This window comes from Schistocerca piceifrons, chromosome 2 (assembly GCF_021461385.2).
Source record: "Schistocerca piceifrons isolate TAMUIC-IGC-003096 chromosome 2, iqSchPice1.1, whole genome shotgun sequence".
Taxonomy (NCBI): domain Eukaryota; kingdom Metazoa; phylum Arthropoda; class Insecta; order Orthoptera; family Acrididae; genus Schistocerca; species Schistocerca piceifrons.
The window spans coordinates 416,043,567-416,062,630 of record NC_060139.1 but is presented as its reverse complement, the minus strand read 5'-3'; the positions used below and the strand labels follow the sequence as shown (position 1 = coordinate 416,062,630).

Genomic DNA, 19,064 nt, shown 5'->3' with positions numbered 1-19,064 from the left:
TGACCTGTCGATTATGTCACATAAATGTTCGATGAGCGTCGTTTCGGGCGGTCTGGAAAGCCAAATCATTCGCTCGAACTGTCAAGCAAGTTCTTCAATCGTGAACAGTTGTGGCCCAGTGACATGTCGTACTGACATCAATAAAAAATTCGCCTTTATTTGGGAATATGAAATCTGTGAACGGCTGAATATGGTCTCCTAATAGCCGAACATAACCATTTCTGGTCAATGATCCATTCGTTTTGAACAGAGGACCCGGATCATCCCATGCAGAGATAGCTTATGCCATTATGGAGTCGCTACTAGTTTTCACAGTGCTTTGTTCACAACTAGTGTTCATGGATTCGCGGTTCTCCGCTGCACTAACCATACCATCCGTTCTTACCAACTGAAATCGGGAATCATCTTAACAGACCACGCCTTGTATCCAACCGACGTAGTCACGAACCCAGGAGAGGCGCTGCAGGCGGTGTCGTGCTGTTAGTAAAGGCACTCGCGTCGGTTATCTGACGATGCAGCCCATTAACGCCAAATTTCGCAAAACTGTCCTAACGGATAGGTTCGTCGTGCGTCCCACATTGATTTCTGCGGTAATGTCGGGCAGAGTTGGTTTCCTGTTAGGACTGACAACTCACGAAAACGTCGCTGCTCTCTGCATCTACATCTACATCTGCATTTATACTCCGCAAGCCACCCAACGGTGTGTGGCGGAGGGCACTTTACGTGTCACTGTCATTACCTCTCTTTCCTGTTCCAGTCGCGTATGGTTCGCGGGAAGAACGACTGCCGGAAAGCCTCCGTGAGCCCTCCAATCCCTCTAATTTTACATTCCTGATGTCCTCGGGAGGTATAAGTAGGGGGAAGCAATATATTCGATACCTCATCCAGAAACGCACCCTCTCGAAGCGTGGCGAGCAAGCTACACCGCGATGCAGAGCGCCTCTCTTGCAGAGTCTGCCACTTGAGTTTGCTAAACATCTCTGTGACGCTATCACGCTTACCAAATAACACTGCGACGAAACGCGCTGCTCTTCTTTTGATCTTCTCTATCGCCTCCGGCAACCCGACCTGGTACGGATCCCACACTGCTGAGCAATACTCTCGGTCGTTGAGTGAAGGTCGTCGCCCACTGCGTTGTCCGTGGTGAGAGGTAATGCCTGAAATTTGGTATTCTCGGCACACTATTGTCACTGTGGATCTTGGACTATTGAATTCCCAAACGATTTCTGAATTCCCTAACGATTTCCGATATGGAACTCCCCATGGGTGTAGCTCCATCTAAAATTCCGCGTTGAAAGTCTGTTAATTGCTGTCGCGCGGTCATAATCACGTCGGAAAGCTTTTCTCATGAATCTTCTGAGAAAAGCTCCTCCGATGGACTATCCTCTTATACCTTGTGTAAGCGATACTACCGCCATCTGTATATGTGCCAATCGCTATCCCATGGCTTTCGTCACCCGAGGTGTACGTTAAAAAGGATACAAGGCACTATGATGAGGTGTGCCAGGAAAGAGTTGGTCTACAGACATCTGGAGTATGGACTCTCCTGAAAGCAATAGTAGAGTGGGGTGCTTTCCAGAGCTGTAATCGCAAAGATGGCAAACTAAGCAGAGTGCGTTTCCTTTGACGGTTTTGCTATAATTTATGTTCTGCGTTGAACACTTTAGTAGTCGTATATTACAGGCTATCTTTCTGTTGCAAGATATTTTCACAGAAACAAAAGCCAATTAAGGTAACCACAGCAGTCATAATTACATTACTTGCAACTAGGCATCAGAAACCACGGGTTTCTTTTACCCAAAGTCACTGAAAATGTACTTGAATAACTTCCTAAAATTTTTTGGTGGAGTTTGGGTTCACCCAGGAGCACGGAATGGGAATAATGCTGCCTCATAACCAGTAGTCTTTAATGAGAGAAATATCAAGTGGATGGTTAAGCTTTTCATGGAAGAAGTGATAGCTCAAGCGACGAAAATATGACTGACATCCCTTGCAACATACACTCCTGGAAATTGAAATAAGAACACCGTGAATTCATTGTCCCAGGAAGGGGAAACTTTATTGACACATTCCTGGGGTCAGATACATCACATGATCACACTGACAGAACCACAGGCACATAGACACAGGCAACAGAGCATGCACAATGTCGGCACTAGTACAGTGTATATCCACCTTTCGCAGCAATGCAGGCTGCTATTCTCCCATGGAGACGATCGTAGAGATGCTGGATGTAGTCCTGTGGAACGGCTTGCCATGCCATTTCCACCTGGCGCCTCAGTTGGACCAGCGTTCGTGCTGGACGTGCAGACCGCGTGAGACGACGCTTCATCCAGTCCCAAACTTGCTCAATGGGGGACAGATCCGGAGATCTTGCTGGCCAGGGTAGTTGACTTACACCTTCTAGAGCACGTTGGGTGGCACGGGATACATGCGGACGTGCATTGTCCTTTTGGAACAGCAAGTTCCCTTGCCGGTCTAGGAATCGTAGAACGATGGGTTCGATGACGGTTTGGATGTACCGTGCACTATTCAGTGTCCCCTCGACGATCACCAGTGGTGTACGGCCAGTGTAGGAGATCGCTCCCCACACCATGATGCCGGTTGTTGCCCTGTGTGCCTCGGTCGTATGCAGTCCTGATTGTGGCGCTCACCTGCACGACGCCAAACACGCATACGACCATCATTGGCACCAAGGCAGCAGCGACTCTCATCGCTGAAGACGACACGTCTCCATTCGTCCCTCCATTCACGCCTGTCGCGACACCACTGGAGGCGGGCTGCACGATGTTGGGGCGTGAGCGGAAGACGGCCTAACGGTGTGCGGGACCGTAGCCCAGCTTCATGGAGACGGTTGCGAATGGTCTTCGCCGATACCCCAGGAGCAACAGTGTCCCTAATTTGCTGGGAAGTGGCGGTGCGCTCCCCTACGGCACTGCGTAGGATCCTACGGTCTTGGCGTGCATTCGTGCGTCGCTGCGGTCCAGTCCTAGGTCGACGGGCACGTGCACCTTCTGCCGACCACTGGCGACAACATCGATGTACTGTGGAGACCTCACGCCCCACGTGTTGAGCAATTCGGCGGTACGTCCACCCGGCCTCCTGCATGCCCACTATACGCCCTCGCTCAAAGTCCGTCAACTGCACATACGGTTCACGTCCACGCTGTCGCGGCATGCTACCAGTGTTAAAGACTGCGATGGAGCTCCGTATGCCACGGCAAACTGGCTGACACTGACGGCGGCGGTGCACAAATGCTGCGCAGCTAGCGCCATTCGACGGCCAACACCGCGGTTCCTGGTGTGTCCGCTGTGCCGTGTGTGTGATCATTGCTTGTACAGCCCTCTCGCAGTGTCCGGAGCAAGTATGGTGGGTCTGACACACCGGTGTCAATGTGTTCTTTTTTCCATTTCCAGGAGTGTATTAGAGATTATTGTAGGATCTTACGGTTCCATGCTTCACTCGGTAAAAATGCAACCCTTATAGCCAGCATGGGTAACCTTTAACTATCCGCGGGCCTCACTCACATACATATTGACCCTCGCGGGCAGACTCGTCACCTGACGGACAAAAGCGTTCGTATTGCATAAAGCCAAAACTATAACCGCTGATGTTAATCTTTTTTCGGTGACGCATCGATACGGGTGACACTCCTATTCCGACACTCCATGCCAGCAAACTATGCCTCGAAACAAAAGTTTTTGAGAGTACGTTTATTTTATGTTCACACCATCTTCAGATGTCTACGTGCCATGAACATTGTTTCCTGGCTTACTGCGTTTTCAGCAGCTGCCTTAACCCTTCAACTTCTTAATGTTCAATTGGTATTGTTCCAAACTCCATGCCTTGTAAATACCTTGAGACTCAAAATATTAATAAAAATTACTTTTCTACCCCTCGCTAAAACTTAATTATTTGTTACACTTGCGTTCATGGGGCCAATATGACCCGGTGGGGGGGTTAAAACTTCACAGAATGCACAAATATTATAGTCAACTATTTTTGGCTACATGACTGTTCTCTATACTTAACGATTTTTCAGGACGAGGTAAATACCTGATTCTTTATTGTTGGAATGTGCGAAGAATACGCAAGAATGCAAGTCGCTGATTGCGTTCTACAATATTTGAACATTATAACTAATAGTTACATTTTATCAACTGTTAGTCGTGCAGAGTGGCCGCGTGGCTAGAGGCACAATCTCACGGATTGCGCGGCCCCTCCCTCCAGAGGTTCGAGTGCTCCCTCGGGCGTATGTTGGTGTGTGTGTTGTTTTTAGCATAAGTTAGTTTAAGTAGTTTGTAAGTCAAGGGACCGATGACCTAAGCAGTTTGGTCCTTTAGGAATTAACACTCATTTGCTCATCAGCTGCTGTGTGCAGACTCAGTTCAGGTATCTATCGTAGTAATTTCTGGATGGCTATCATGACAAAACCAGTTGTTTCTGATGAGCAATTGGAATCATTAGTAAATGCACCTGACACCGATAAGAATATTTCTGAAGGAGAAAATTACACTAGTGATGACAACATTCATTATTCGTCTGATTCAGAAAATGTTTCAGATACTGAAACTCCAAATGACACTGTGCAAGCTGTTCAGCTGATTCGGTCTAAGGAGAAAAAAAAAAATCACGTGGAGTTCAGAACTTTTTGCGCAGACTGGTAGAACTTACATCATTGTTGAGAGTGTTGGCATGTAATACTGTAAATTTTTTTGATCTTGTAAAATATAAACCTGCATTTAAAAATATAATAAATTTTAATAACATACCGTGTCTTTAGATAATATGTGAACACATTTTTTAAGAGAGGTAGCAGGGTTAAGACGTCCGTTCCAATATTCTGCAACACATTAGTGCAGGAACGATGTTCACGACACGTAAATACACTCCTGGAAATGGAAAAAAGAACACATTGACACCGGTGTGTCAGACCCACCATACTTGCTCCGGACACTGCGAGAGGGCCGTACAAGCAATGATCACACGCACGGCACAGCGGACACACCAGGAACCGCGGTGTTGGCCGTCGAATGGCGCTAGCTGCGCAGTATTTGTGCACCGCCGCCGTCAGTGTCAGCCAATTTGCCGTGGCATACGGAGCTCCATCGCAGTCTTTAACACTGGTAGCATGCCGCGACAGCGTGGACGTGAACCGTATGTGCAGTTGACGGACTTTGAGCGAGGGCGTATAGTGGGCATGCGGGAGGCCGGGTGGACGTACCGCCGAATTGCTCAACACGTGGGGCGTGAGGTCTCCACAGTACATCGATGTTGTCGCCAGTGGTCGACGGAAGGTGCACGTGCCCGTCGACCTGGGACCGGACCGCAGCGACGCACGGATGCACGCCAAGACCGTAGGATCCTATGCAGTGCCGTAGGGGACCGCACCGCCACTTCCCAGCAAATTAGGGACACTGTTGCTCCTGGTGTATCGGCGAGGACCATTCGCAACCGTCTCCATGAAGCTGGGCTACGGTCCCGCACACCGTTAGGCCGTCTTCCGCTCACGCCCCAACATCGTGCAGCCCGCCTCCAGTGGTGTCGCGACAGGCGTGAATGGAGGGACGAATGGAGACGTGTCGTCTTCAGCGATGAGAGTCGCTTCTGCCTTGGTGCCAGTGATGGTCGTATGCGTGTTTGACGCCGTGCAGGTGAGCGCCACAATCAGGACTGCATACGACCGAGGCACACAGGGCCAACACCCGGCATCATGGTGTGGGGAGCGATCTCCTACACTGGCCGTACACCACTGGCGATCGTCGAGGGGACACTGAATAGTGCACGGTACATCCAAACCGTCATCGAACCCATCGTTCTACCATTCCTAGACCGGCAACGGAACTTGCTGTTCCAACAGGACAATGCACGTCCGCATGTATCCCGTGCCACCCAACGTGCTCTAGAAGGTGTAAGTCAACTACCCTGATCAGCAAGATCTCCGGATCTGTCCCCCATTGAGCATGTTTGGGACTGGATGATGCGTCGTCTCACGCGGTCTGCACGTCCAGCACGAACGCTGGTCCAACTGAGGCGCCAAGTGGAAATGGCATGGCAAGCCGTTCCACAGGACTACATCCAGCATCTCTACGATCGTCTCCATGGGAGAATTGCAGCCTGTATTGCTGCAAAAGGTGGATATACACTGTACTAGTGCCGAAATTGTGCATGCTCTGTTGCCTGTGTCTATGTGCCTGTGGTTCTGTCAGTGTGATCATGTGATGTATCTGACCCCAGGAATGTGTCAATAAAGTTTCCCCTTCCTGGGACAATGAATTCACGGTGTTCTTATTTCAATTTCCAGGAGTGTAAATGTAACCATCTGAAGGAGGGATACCAGGCACCTTGAAATGTCGTCGTGGACAAAAACACACCTATAAAAGCGAATGGTTGTAGCTAACTCACTGTAAATCACCTTCAATTCCAACAGTTGTAGTGTCCTACACTGAAGAGCCAAAGAAACTGGTACACCTGCCTTAACATCCTGTACGGCCCCAGGAGCACGCAGAAGTGCCGCAATGTGACGTGGCGTGGACTCGACTTAAGTCTGAAACAGTGCTGGAGGAAACTGACGCCATGAATCCTGCAGGGCTGTCCGTAAATCCATAGGAGTAAGAGCGGGTGGGGATGTCTCCTGAACAGCACGTTGCAAGGCATCCCAGATATGCTCAATAATGTTCATGTTTGGGGAGTCTGGTGGCCAGCGGAAGTTTTTAAAGTCGAAGAGTGTTCCTGGAGCCACTCTGTAGCAATTCTGGGCGTGTCGGGTGTCGCATTGTCCTGCTGGAACTGCCCGAGTCAGACGGAATGCGCAATGAATAGATGCAAGTGATCAAACGGAATTCTTACGTACGCATCACCTGTCAGAGTCGTACCTAGATGGATCAGGGGTCTCATATCGCTCCAACTGCACAAGCCCCACACGATTACATAGCCTCCACCAGTTTGAACAGTCCCCTGCTGACATGGAGGGTCCATGGGTTCATGAGGTTGTCTCCATACCCGTAGACATCCATCCGCTCGATACAATCTGAAACGAGATTCGTCCGACGAGGAAACATGTTTCCAGTAATCACCAGTCCAACGTCAGTGTTGACGGGCCCAGGCGAGGGGTAAAGCTTTGTGTCGTGGAGTCATCAAGGGTACACGATCGGCCCTTAGTCTCCGAAAACTGATATCGATGATGTTTCGTTGAATGGTTCGCGCGCTGACACTTGTTGATGGTCCAGCATTGAAACCTCACTTCTGTCACGTTGAACGATTCTCTTGAGTCGTCGTTTGTCCCGTTCTTGCAGGATCTTTTTTCCGGCCGCAGGGATGTCGGAGATGTTTTCACGGATTCCTGATATTCACGATACACTCGCGTAATATTCGCACGGGAAAATCGCCACTTCATCGTTACCTTGACTGTTAACACCACGTTCAGACTCGTTTAAATCTTGATAACCTGCTGTTGTGGCAGCAGTAACCGATCCTACACTTGCTGTCTTATATAGGTGTTGCCGACCACAGCGCGGTATTCTTCCTTTTTACATATCTCTGTGTTTGAATACGCATGCCTATACCAGTTTCTTTGGCCCTTCAGTATAACAGTCTTCTCAGTCCCGCCCACGAATCTCTACCGCGGGGCCGCGCGGGATTAGCCGAGCTGTCTAGGGTGCTACAGTGATGGACTGTGCGGCTGGTCCCGGCGGAGGTTGGAGTCCTCCCTCAGGCATGGGTGTGTGTGTTTGTCCTTAGGATAATTTAGGTTAAGTAGTGTGTAAGATTAGGAACTGATGACCTTAGCAGTTAAGTCCCATAAGGTTTCACACACATTTGAACATTTTTCTAACGCGGGGACGATTGCCCACGTTAGTTATGGGGCCACTTCATTGTCCGTCAGTCTAGTGAGACTCCTCTCTCTCAGGAAACGGTGAAAAAGTATGAGGTTGAAATTCATAACAAATAATAATGTCCAAGATCTCTTGGCCGTGTAAAAGGTTTAAGCTTCGGAGTCAATGCAAGATACGACCATTTACGTAATATATTTTGATATTCGCGCTCACTCACTCATCAAAACATATGAATGAGCTATGTATACAGATAATTAAGTATGTAGGGAATCCTCAGGTCGCTAAGTTCTACTCGCGCTTGTATAACTTTTATTGCCAGTCCATATGGAATGCTTTAAAAGATGGGTGGCACCACGTAACGCTACATGCAATTCCTAGGGAAGGTAGTGTTGTTTATCTCTCGCAAAATACTACTAGTGCAGAGACAATTTATGGAGCACCTGGTTTAGCCTTTGATATTTCGTACTACGACACTAGGAATTCTAGTAATGTGATACTCGACTGTGGACGCTGGCGGCCGTGTTCAGTCTCCTCCTAAAACGACTCCGCCGCACTTGTGACGCGTCCCTTTGCTCTCGATTGCAGGATGAAGTTCTTTACCTCGTCCGTCCACACACCAGACGAGTTCCTCGCACTGCGCAGCGACATGGAGAAAGTGGGGACAGCGCACTCTGACAGTGGCCGCACGTCGTCAGCAGTGGTGGTGGTCGTCGTCGACTGCCTGGTCGTTGGCACGGTGTACGTCGTCAGCCTTGTCGATGTTCTCGGGGTTGCCTGCGGCGACGGCGTCGTTGGCGCCGTCGTCAGTGGAGACGCATGCAGTTTCTTATCCACCACCGTCGTAGAAGGGGCCACTGCAACCTGGAAGTTCATGTCAATTCAAATGTGTTATGTAAAAGCTAAAAGCACGTCAAGAGTTTTCAATACGCAATCAACTTAATTTGTTTTGAAACACCTTTATCGGCGCGGAACATTAAGTGTACTTTGCAAGTGGGTATCTACTGTCTGGTCAAAGTATCTGGACACACATTAGGGGACAGTAATGCAGGGTGCACCTACCGTTAGCCTTTACGGCGGACAGAGTTCTGCTGGGAACACTTTCATGTTATGTCTGTGAAGGATTGGCAACCAATTCTTCGGGAGCAGAAACCGGAGATGATAGGATGTAGGACGTTGGGGTCTTGAGCGAATTCCACGTTCTGGTTCGTCCCAAAGAGAACCTCTGAGAAAGGAATGTTATTGTCAATAAACTATTGCCTCAGATACTGCTTGATGGCCATGGAGAATTGTCACGCTGACACAATAATCGTCTCTCAACTGTCCCTCTGCCGTACACTGTACGCAGTCCTGTAAATGATTTTTATACCCTTCTAAACATAGCATTTTCTTAAGCTGACAAACGGACCACATTCTAACCACGGAAGATACCCCTACTCGGTAATATCCTCTGTACTTTACTGTAGGCACGGCACATGATGGCATGCAAAGTTTTCCAGGCATTCGCTAAACCAAAAACCTTTCTTCTGACTGCCACAACATTTAGCGTGATTCATCACTCCGATGCTTTCCAGGCACCCACTGTTCAGTAACGTCCCTTTTCACACACCTGAAGCGCCACTTAGCTTTAAGTACAGAGAAATGTGGCTCCTCGACTGTGGTACCCCTTTCTTTCTAACTTCCTATTCACTGCCATTCCTCTAACTGCACCGCTGGCAGTACTTTGGAACTCGCGACTTCATTTCATGCGAGATTATGCAATCACCCTACAGAATGCCCGACAGTCTCTGCCCGTCATTACATGAGGTATTCCCGTTCTTGGTTCACAGGTCGTTGTTCATTCGCATTCCCACTGGACGGCCACGTTACCCACTGTACCTGATGGATTCGTTATTTAGGTGACATTCGGTGGCAAACGCAACTTCGAAGTCACTGAGCTTTCCTGGGCACCTCACTCGGCAGTTACTGCGTGTCTAGTGACAATAAAATGCAATCCGCCCCCTTTCACGCTGCTGTATCGGCCCCTCGTGGCATCCAATGCTCAGTTCCACACTATACAGGAGCGTCCTGATCATTCTGGTCAAATGATGCAAATACCGTGATTGGCAGTAGTGCGGACACGTAAACAGATCTCAATACGTGTAACGTTATACAGGAGGTTCATTTAATAAAAATCCGAAGTTTTAAGGAATCATTTTGATTGAATCAACTTTGGACTTTTGGTGAAACATTCTAAATTAACTAAACAAACACTGTTTCTTGCCTTGTTTCATTACTTTATTATTAATGTTATCGCACAACCTAGGTTTCGGGTTATAAGCCCATTTTCAAGTACATTACTGATTTCCAAAGAATCAGCACGTAGTTTGGGGGGGGGGGGGGGAGGGCGGCATAAATTTCCTGGACGTTAGCTTAAAGACAGAAGACAGTAGCAATAAATTTAAAATTTACCGAAATGATTCCTTCACTGACACTTTCATCCCGACTTCGTCTCTACATCCTAAAACCTGCAAACAGGTGATAGTACATTGAGCTACAAAGTTGAAATGATTATCTCTGCATTGTCATCATGTTTATCTGTGCATTATCATCTTTGTGAATCAGTAATGTACTTGAAAATGGGCTTATAACCCGAAACCTAGGTTGTGCAATAACATTAACAATAAAATAGTGAAACTATGCCAAAACAGTGTTTAGTTAATTATAAGGAATCTAGTATGAGAATAGTACACAACATTTATTTTTCAACGTAATCCCCCTCAAATTCCATACATTACGACAGTGCTGGATAAGCTTCTCAATTCCACGTACGAAAAATTACTGGGAGCGTGTGCATAACCAATTATGGACTTGTGCCTGGACCTCGTCATCAGCGAACCTTGGACAGTAAGAGCTTCTTTCAGTGGATGAAAAATGCCATAATTTGAAGGTGCAGATCCGGGTAATACGAGAAGAGGCGCAGGGAGATGAACTTCAGTTCTCCCTGCATATTTACATGCATCTTTCATTCATTTCTGATGTCAAATGTTTTAGACACTTACGTGAATAGTAGTACACCATGAATAATGTGACGGGCTGATCTGACGCTAATGTTCATCCGTGCTGCAATATCACTTACGGCAATACGCCTATTTCCCAGTATGAACTCATCACCTCTCGCAGTGATCATCTCCGTGACTGCCAAGACAGAGAGTTCTGGGCGTGGCGACTCATGAACACTTCTTACATGACATTTGAACTTATCCGCCCGCTCGTGGACTTTTGTTGGCACTGCCATCCGACGGTGAATTTCGATTGATTCCAGCCCTTCAGCTAACGGAAATCTAATGATACCCCGCTGCTAGGATGGCACCATCTTGTTTCACTGATTCTCAGCATCCCATTCACGCGACAGGCTTGCCAGTCTCGTCTGATAATAGTTCTGGGGCACGAGCAAAAAGTAACAAAAAACTACAAACTCTGCTGAAGTTTTGTATTTCTGATTCAACTTTCTCAGTTATTCCTTGAGTGGATCTTGTATGATCTAACATTATCTGCAGGGTGATTTAAAATGTTGCGCGAAGACTCAGCTTTTTCGGTTATTTATTGAATGGACCTCGTATGGTTTAACAATGTCTGTAGGGTGATTTAGAAGGTTGCGCAAAGGCTGAAGTAGTTGACCGAGGAGTCGAAATGTAACAATTATTGAATAGGAAATTACTCTCTTGAAAGTAATCGTGATCCAGTGACAGGTTTGTAATGTCAGGAACAACAACCGAAGCATACGTGCCGCAAGTTCAGCAAAGATAAGATGTTTCTGTGTACGTACAACTACTTGTGAGGACATAACAAAAGCCTCGTATACACGACACCAGTTCACGACGCAGAAACACTACTTACCAGGATACTTGCAGCGTTTGATGATATTTACGCGATGCCTGGTATACATGGTAGAGTGCGCCATATTTCTTTTGGAAGGTGTTATGCCTGTGCAGATCGTGATGGTAGCGCGTGGGACGCCTTCTGTAATGTACTGTACTACACTGTAGAGAAAACAGTACACTATCTTTTCTGAACCTAAGGGGCGTTTATATTGATTGTCGTTGTTTCGGTCACTCCAGATCTTTCACTGGCTCACGATTGCTTCCTAGGTCCTTAGTACCTGTTTGAAAGTTATTGTATTTCGACTCATCTACCAGATTCTTCAATTTGTGTTCAAACTTTTGAATCACTCTGAATAAACGAAACCTCTCACTAAAGCTCAACGGCCACTTCAGAAGTAACAGGAGATACAGAAGAACAGTCCGGTCTTACTAATGCAAAACAATGTAATCGTGTGATATTTTTTGACCTTTCTTGCATATAGTAAGTCTGTAGTTACAGCACAATTAATCGTCTGAAATAAAATAAACTGTCCTGTATTCGCAGCTGTCGTGTTGATAACCATAATATATTCAAAAGAAGTATCATGTATATGTAATAATGAAGTATAAACAAAATGTCAGTTTGTTTTTCAGAAAGGATTTTCAACGGAAAATGCTGTATATGCTTTCAGTGACGAGATATTAAATGCTCTGAATAACCGAACATCACCCATTGGAATTTTTTGTGATCTCTCAAGGGCTCTCGACTGTATGAGTCATGAAATTCCTCTAGATAAGCTTATGTGTTGTGGTATGAGGGGGACAGTACACAAATGATTTAATTCGTATTGATCTGGAAGAATGCACGTTGAAATTAACAGTACAGACAGTTTGCAAAATCAGCAGATTCCTCTAACTTGAGAGGACCAAGAATGGTGTCTCAGAGGCTTCAGCATTGAATACTTTATCGTTCTTAATGTGTGTTAATGACTTGCCGCTCCACATTCATGAAGATGCAAAGCTAGTTCTTTTTGCTGATGATACAAGTGATGAAATTATAAATGATGTACTTCAGAAAATTATTATGAGGTTCTCTGCTAATGGACTCTCACTAAATTTCGAGAAAACAGTACATACAGTTCTTTCCAGTAAATGGGGTAACGCCGTTGATAAATATAGACTTTGAACAGAAGCTGTTGCTGAGGCAGAGTATTTAATATTTCTGGGTGTGTGCATTGATGAGAAATTGAATTGGGAGGAACACATTGATGATCCACCGAAACGTTTTGGTTCAGCTACTTATGCTATTAGGGTTATTGCAAATTTTGCTGATAAACATATCAGTAAATTAGAATACTATGCCTATTTTCATTAAGTCTTTCACATGGCATCGTATATTGGAGTAATTCATCATTAAGAGAAAAAGTATCCATAGCACAAAAGTGTGTATTCAGAATAATAGCTGGAGCGCACCCAAGATCACCTTAAAGACATTTATTTAATGAACTCGGGATATTCACAGTACCTTCGCAAAAACATATATAGACTTATGAAATTTGTTATTAATAACTCATCCCAGTTCAAAAATAATAGTAAAGTGCAAAAAAGGAATTATATCGTGTAAAGATAATGTATGTTAAACTGACACGTTCCACATCATTACAAAATGTCGTACTCATGATCTATGGAACAAGTACTAATTGAATGCAATATAATGTATTAATTAGTCGTGAATATAAAATACTTTGTTTCTTTGTTTTAAAGAATGCTCATTGATAAGTAAGTGAAAGGTGTGTAGTAACATTCTGTACTTCTTTCGATTCTCGCAAATCGTGCTGCCCAGCTTAATGTCACTTTCTGAAGGACCAGCAAGAGTTCCAGTTGCCTTCAATACATATCATTTACTAAAAGGTTTCGGGTGTAATTCGAAACATTTGAGCTTAGTGTAGTGGTTAGACACACAGTGCCAATAACTCTTCTATTTCCTACCGGTTACAGTTAGTAAATATTTCGTTTACATGCAAGGTAGGAACTTCGATTACTGTGAACGCCATTTAGGAGCATTTGATACGGATAGGTAACTTGTAATATCACGTATGTCTCCATGTCTGGACCACTTCAGTACGTGGAATAAGCCCAGTGAGAAAGCCAGTCGGCTGACTCTTGGTCCTAAGAAAAAGTAATACGCTTGATTTTGGATATGCCACTTTGTAGGGCGTGATGTTTGTTATTTTCAAAGGTAAAGTTGTCCTCAGCGTGACGCTTGGTTTGAACACTGAACAGCATTTATCTATAACGTTTATTAGAGTCAAATTCTCGCGTAACATCTTTAATACCTAATATGGTTTTGATTGCTACCTTATTGTAACTAGCCCGTGAATAATTCTTCGCCTTAGAACACGTTCGACGTTGCGGCAGGTTACAGTTTATCTAAGGCTTCTATCTGAAGAGTATACTTATCATAAATCGGACTTCCACAAATAAACGTTTCGAAAGTTGCATTCAGCTATGAGAGAAGAGCATAGAACGTCTCCAACATTTAAAACTTTGTCTCCAATATTAGAAACTTTTCTGTAGTGTGTTACTGCGATAGCCGCAGGAATTTAAGAATACCATTTGAACAATCCGTTTGATGCTAAATATGTAATGATGATTGCATTTGCCAGAGACCATGTAATTATTTCTAACAGCGATGGGGACTTACAGAGTGCCACACACAAACATTTTTCAGCTCAACTGCACAGTCATGGTATTATAACAAACTACCATGATACTATTGCACTTAGAGAGTCAGAAGCAATTAAATGCAGAAAACTGACTCAAAACGGGCAAACTCGTTTCATATACGAGGATACATAATACCGTCTAAGCGGAAGTGCACATCAGAAATTTTACGAAACGATGGCTCTTCCTAATATTGTGAGATTTCAGTTCTAACGAAAGACAAAGATTCCCATAGGAACAAGGGAATACCGAGGGAGAGATCGACAGAACTGTGGAATTAAGGGCAGAATTAGAAACAGAGAGTATACGAAATCACTGCAGAAGGAAGTGGACTCATCTCTTGGACAGTGTTTTTACAATGTGTTAACGATAGTGTAACAGGATGTGGATGCGCTCGTGTTCAAGTATCGTGAGGCCCGGCTCGTTCTTCCACGAAGCAACTGCGATGGAGTAGTTGACTGTTCACAAGACAGAAATACAGGCCTAAACACGTTACTGCACTACTTATCATTAACAGCAGGAAAATACATACCTGTGTTGTTTTCGACTCTTTTCAATCATATAAATGTTGGTATATTAATTCCGTTCTTTCCTATATACTGAATGGTACTTAAGTCGCCGAAACCATTTCATGAATTTGTGAGTACTACCACATCGAAAACTGTTTTTCCTACTGCAGATTGGCCGGTTAGTTTCAAGGTCTATATCTTATTGTGACGTAAATATTAGTCTTCGATATAGTTTTTTGTTGATGTTGGGTTTAATTCGCTCAGCTGCATGATCATCAGCTTCCTAGCTGCATGTAAACATACACACTATGGTAGATTCTTTTATGTGTTTGTCTATTTTTTGTTTGTCTGTTGTCGGTGTATTATGCTCGCAGTGAAAGGTCGTAACAAGGTGATAAAATTGTCTCTCATAGTGCTGTTAAAAGAATTGCTGTTTGTTGCGCGTATGAAGGGTCTTGGGAGAGACGGCTGGATATTTTTAGCAACTATTCATACATGAGATTGCAGGTTCGAGTGCTGTTGTCCACGTCTCTTCCCGTACACGTCGCATTCAATCTGAAACAATTCTGCTATTTCAACACTTCCAAAAATACTAATAAAGGTCGTGACGCTCACCTTTGTTCTCATGAAATAATAACGGTTTATTGTGTCTCTTGTACTCTTCTCCACATAACATCAAAAGAAGCGAACAGAAAACTGTAGTTACGCTTAGTTACGAGTAAACCACAGAGAGAGTAATATTCCTAGTCAACGATATAATTATCATAGAGTCTCTCAGATAACGTCTTTGCCTCATAGCTTTCTCACAGTCGATTCAGTACATTACGTATTTATCACACTACAAAACCTGGCGGTGTGAAAATTATCTGTTCTCGTAAGCGACAGTTCATGGGGCGTGTCCTCAGCAACGCGCATTAGATTCCTACGGAACATCTGGCTGTGCCAACACAAGTATATGGTTCGCATATGTTAATAGCCCCCATTGTTTGAAGAAGCGTCTTAATGACAGACTGCTTGCTATACAGTTGGCTGAATACTCAAACAAAAATCAGGGAACGGGCCACCGACTTATAGCTCCTTGACTTCCTCCCCCCAACACAGGTAGGCGGCCCGACGTGTCCTAAAAATTTACAGTTGTCAGTTAGGAAGGTAGACAGGTCTCTAGCCAATCATAGTGTATCATGTAAGCGTATGAAACATATGGAGTTAAAATATGTTACGTCGAAGCTGATTTTTTTGTGCTTCACGTATTGGTGTATCATCCCGCCGGAAAAGGGAACTGTATGTCACTGAACAGTATCCTGCTCTTGACCTCGTGAGGATCGATGTTATTTTCGTTACAAGTCTTGACAGTAATGATATACAGATACAACAGTCCAAACTCGTTTCTATATTGGTAAGTTCTGTATTGGTGACTTACGCAAAAACTGAGCACCAACACTGCGCAGAGCATCGTGCCGCTGTATAGAGACTAGGAGACCGTAATTAGCTGTACTGCTGGTTCCTGTGATGCAGATCTGAAACACAAGAAAACCACATTAAAATAGCTGTCATCGCAGCAATACATTGAGACAGACTCCCACATATGCAGAAAAATTTTCATTTTATCATTTCACTTTTCGTTATTACAGAGAGAAACCAGAAATATTTGACAAATGTAATGACTAATAAGACAACCCCGTATATAAATGTATTATAATGGTAGCCGTCCATGCAATTAGTTTTGAGCAAAGTTATCGGAGAATATATGACAGAGAATGACAAAATATGTGTTGTCGCCATCTAATAATGTAAGGGTAAGAACAAACAAATTTGTTGTATATTAAAAAAACATCTTATGGCTACATTTGTAACAGGAACAATTCTTAATACTTCAGTAGAGAGACAGAGAAACAGTCTTGGTTGTTCCACACGAATTGTTTGCACAAATGTTCAAGCACGGGAAAGTAGTAATTATTTCACGAATTGTTCCAAGACTCATTAACGTATTAACCTGTTTCACAAAAATGTTGGATTTCATCTTTTCATTCAAGTTACCTATCACGATTTACCTGTGAAGCAATTGTATTTTTCATTTTCTACGCTACGAGGTCTATAAGCGCCAGAGGTAAGACCATTCAACACAGCAGACTTACGTGCAATTACTGTGCTACTTATTTGGTAGGACTTCAATCGATAACAATTAACCAGAATTCAAAGAAACAGAGGAGAAATATCAATAGCAGCTTATAGGTACAACACAACTGAATTTGAGATAAGTACAGTTTAATTTGAGAATACGTGGACATAGGAAAGAAGTCTGTTGCGAAATGAAAGAACGAAGTACCTTGTTGAACAGCTACATAATAGATGTCACTGCTTATAAGCATATGTAAAGAGAATATTAAACTGAATATCAATCAACATATTATAAGGCAATCTATCTGAGCTAAATAATTTAGCACAGCATTTAATGAAATAAAAAATAAACTAACTGGAATAAGGGAACATGTTGAACAAAGGAAGAAAGTTAAGGGAAAACGGTGATCAGTTATTCCATTTTATTTGACATTGCTGTGAAACTAACGTTATAAAGATCAGTTACGAGAACAGTTACTGAGAAAACTTATGTGAAAAGGGGTCGTCCTCACGTATTAAAATAATAATCTTACTTGGTTTCTCATAACATAAAATTCAGTTTAAATTCTGGATGAAACAGAAATAGTTTGTAAAGACAGTAATGTTTTATTATTTTGTAGATCACATAATATCACTATTAATAACAATATCACCCAAAATGAAAGTAGTAAATTTAGAGTGTCCGGTAGTAAATTTCTATTTTTGAGTATTTAACGTACATCTTGCCAAAAAATTTCAAAATATAGATTTAAGTGCTCCAAGAAATATAACATGAACTGTATGATATTAGTGTGGTAATATATGTATATGGAAGAACACACGAACAAATTCTCGTGTATCATAATCCTAACGGTATAGAAATGTAGACACGATATAAATATATGCTAAATATAAACATTCTTAGAAATAAAAATCTGTAACACAGATATAGATACCAAATTCGGAACGTTTCAATTCGGCTAAAATCGCAGTGGTTTTCATGAAAGCTTAACCGCAAATGGCCAAAGATTTACCTCTGAATCTCAATTGAAGTTAAAACTCAAAAAAAGAATTTTTTGTGTAAACAATGCAGAGAGTAACGTTATAAAAGACAGAGTGTTACAAAGCAAATTGGCACTCAAGAATATTTCCGGATATGGAAGAAATTGTTCAAATAATTTAAGTGTTTATTTCACAGCAGTGAATGTTAGATGTTAGACAGGTAGAACTGTAAGGCGAATGGTTGAATTGTGGGTACAAGGGGAGCTATTACAAATAGTATGACAAGAAAATTAAGTACAAGCTACTGGAAATGACGAAATATGAACGATAACTCTTAAAAACGAACACTAAGAGAACGACCATTCCCATATTTGAAGAAGATGATTAAAATTGAAATAACAGCATTGATCTAGAAAGGAGCATCTTGTTGATACTTGTGTTGATGTTGCATCTTAATACAAAATATTGAAAAAATATCTGGGAACGGAGGTTAGTGTCAGTAGCGATTAGACAGACGCTTTTGAGCCTTCATAAGCTCTACCTTCAGCTAGCTGCCACTTTGTCGTGCTGTCTTTTCTTGTGACAAAGTAAATGACGTGAAAGGAGCAATACTAATTCGAAAGTTAACGTCTTATGAAATTCGTTTTCTTTGTCAACAAGTTCTCAATGGTTTAGGTACTGAAAGATAATGTCACAGCTTGCGGAAACAAAACGTTTTACCACTTACCAGAAGTCTTATGAAAAGGGTCAATCGTGCCGGCGAGCTGTACCAGGATGGATGCGAGGCGCTGTTCCGCCCCCGCACGGCACCTCACAGTTCATTAGCTCCTTCCCCCATCCTTCCCCCTCCCCTCCTCCACCTTATCGGCTTATTGGCTCCTCTCCGGATAAGTCTGTTGCCGCCGTCCCTAAGCTCTCCACCAGAGCTTTCTGACGTCATGTCTGTTTACACAGTAACACGTGCCGCGGAAGCTGTTTGTGTCCAGGTCGCAGAATACCTGTCAGATCGTAGTCATAAGTTTCCGCGTCAAGCACACTCTCGGTGGGAGAAAGTAAAA

The 19,064-nt window shown here is 43.7% G+C and overlaps 1 protein-coding gene across 2 annotated transcripts in view; it reads right to left on the bottom strand.

Moving 5' to 3' along the window:
• LOC124777539 (cell wall protein DAN4-like) overlaps positions 1-18,842 on the bottom strand; it is a 39,670-nt gene extending 20,828 nt beyond the window's left edge. For both annotated transcript variants that reach the window (XM_047252991.1, XM_047252992.1), the window contains exons 1-3: positions 18,734-18,842; positions 16,328-16,424; positions 8,436-8,696 (exon numbers count right to left, since the gene is read on the bottom strand). In XM_047252991.1, the coding sequence (XP_047108947.1) occupies positions 8,436-8,696; positions 16,328-16,360 (294 nt within the window). In that variant the 5' untranslated portion in view covers positions 16,361-16,424; positions 18,734-18,842. The remainder of the gene's footprint in view (positions 1-8,435; positions 8,697-16,327; positions 16,425-18,733) is intronic.
• Between the last annotated feature and the right edge of the window lie 222 nt (positions 18,843-19,064).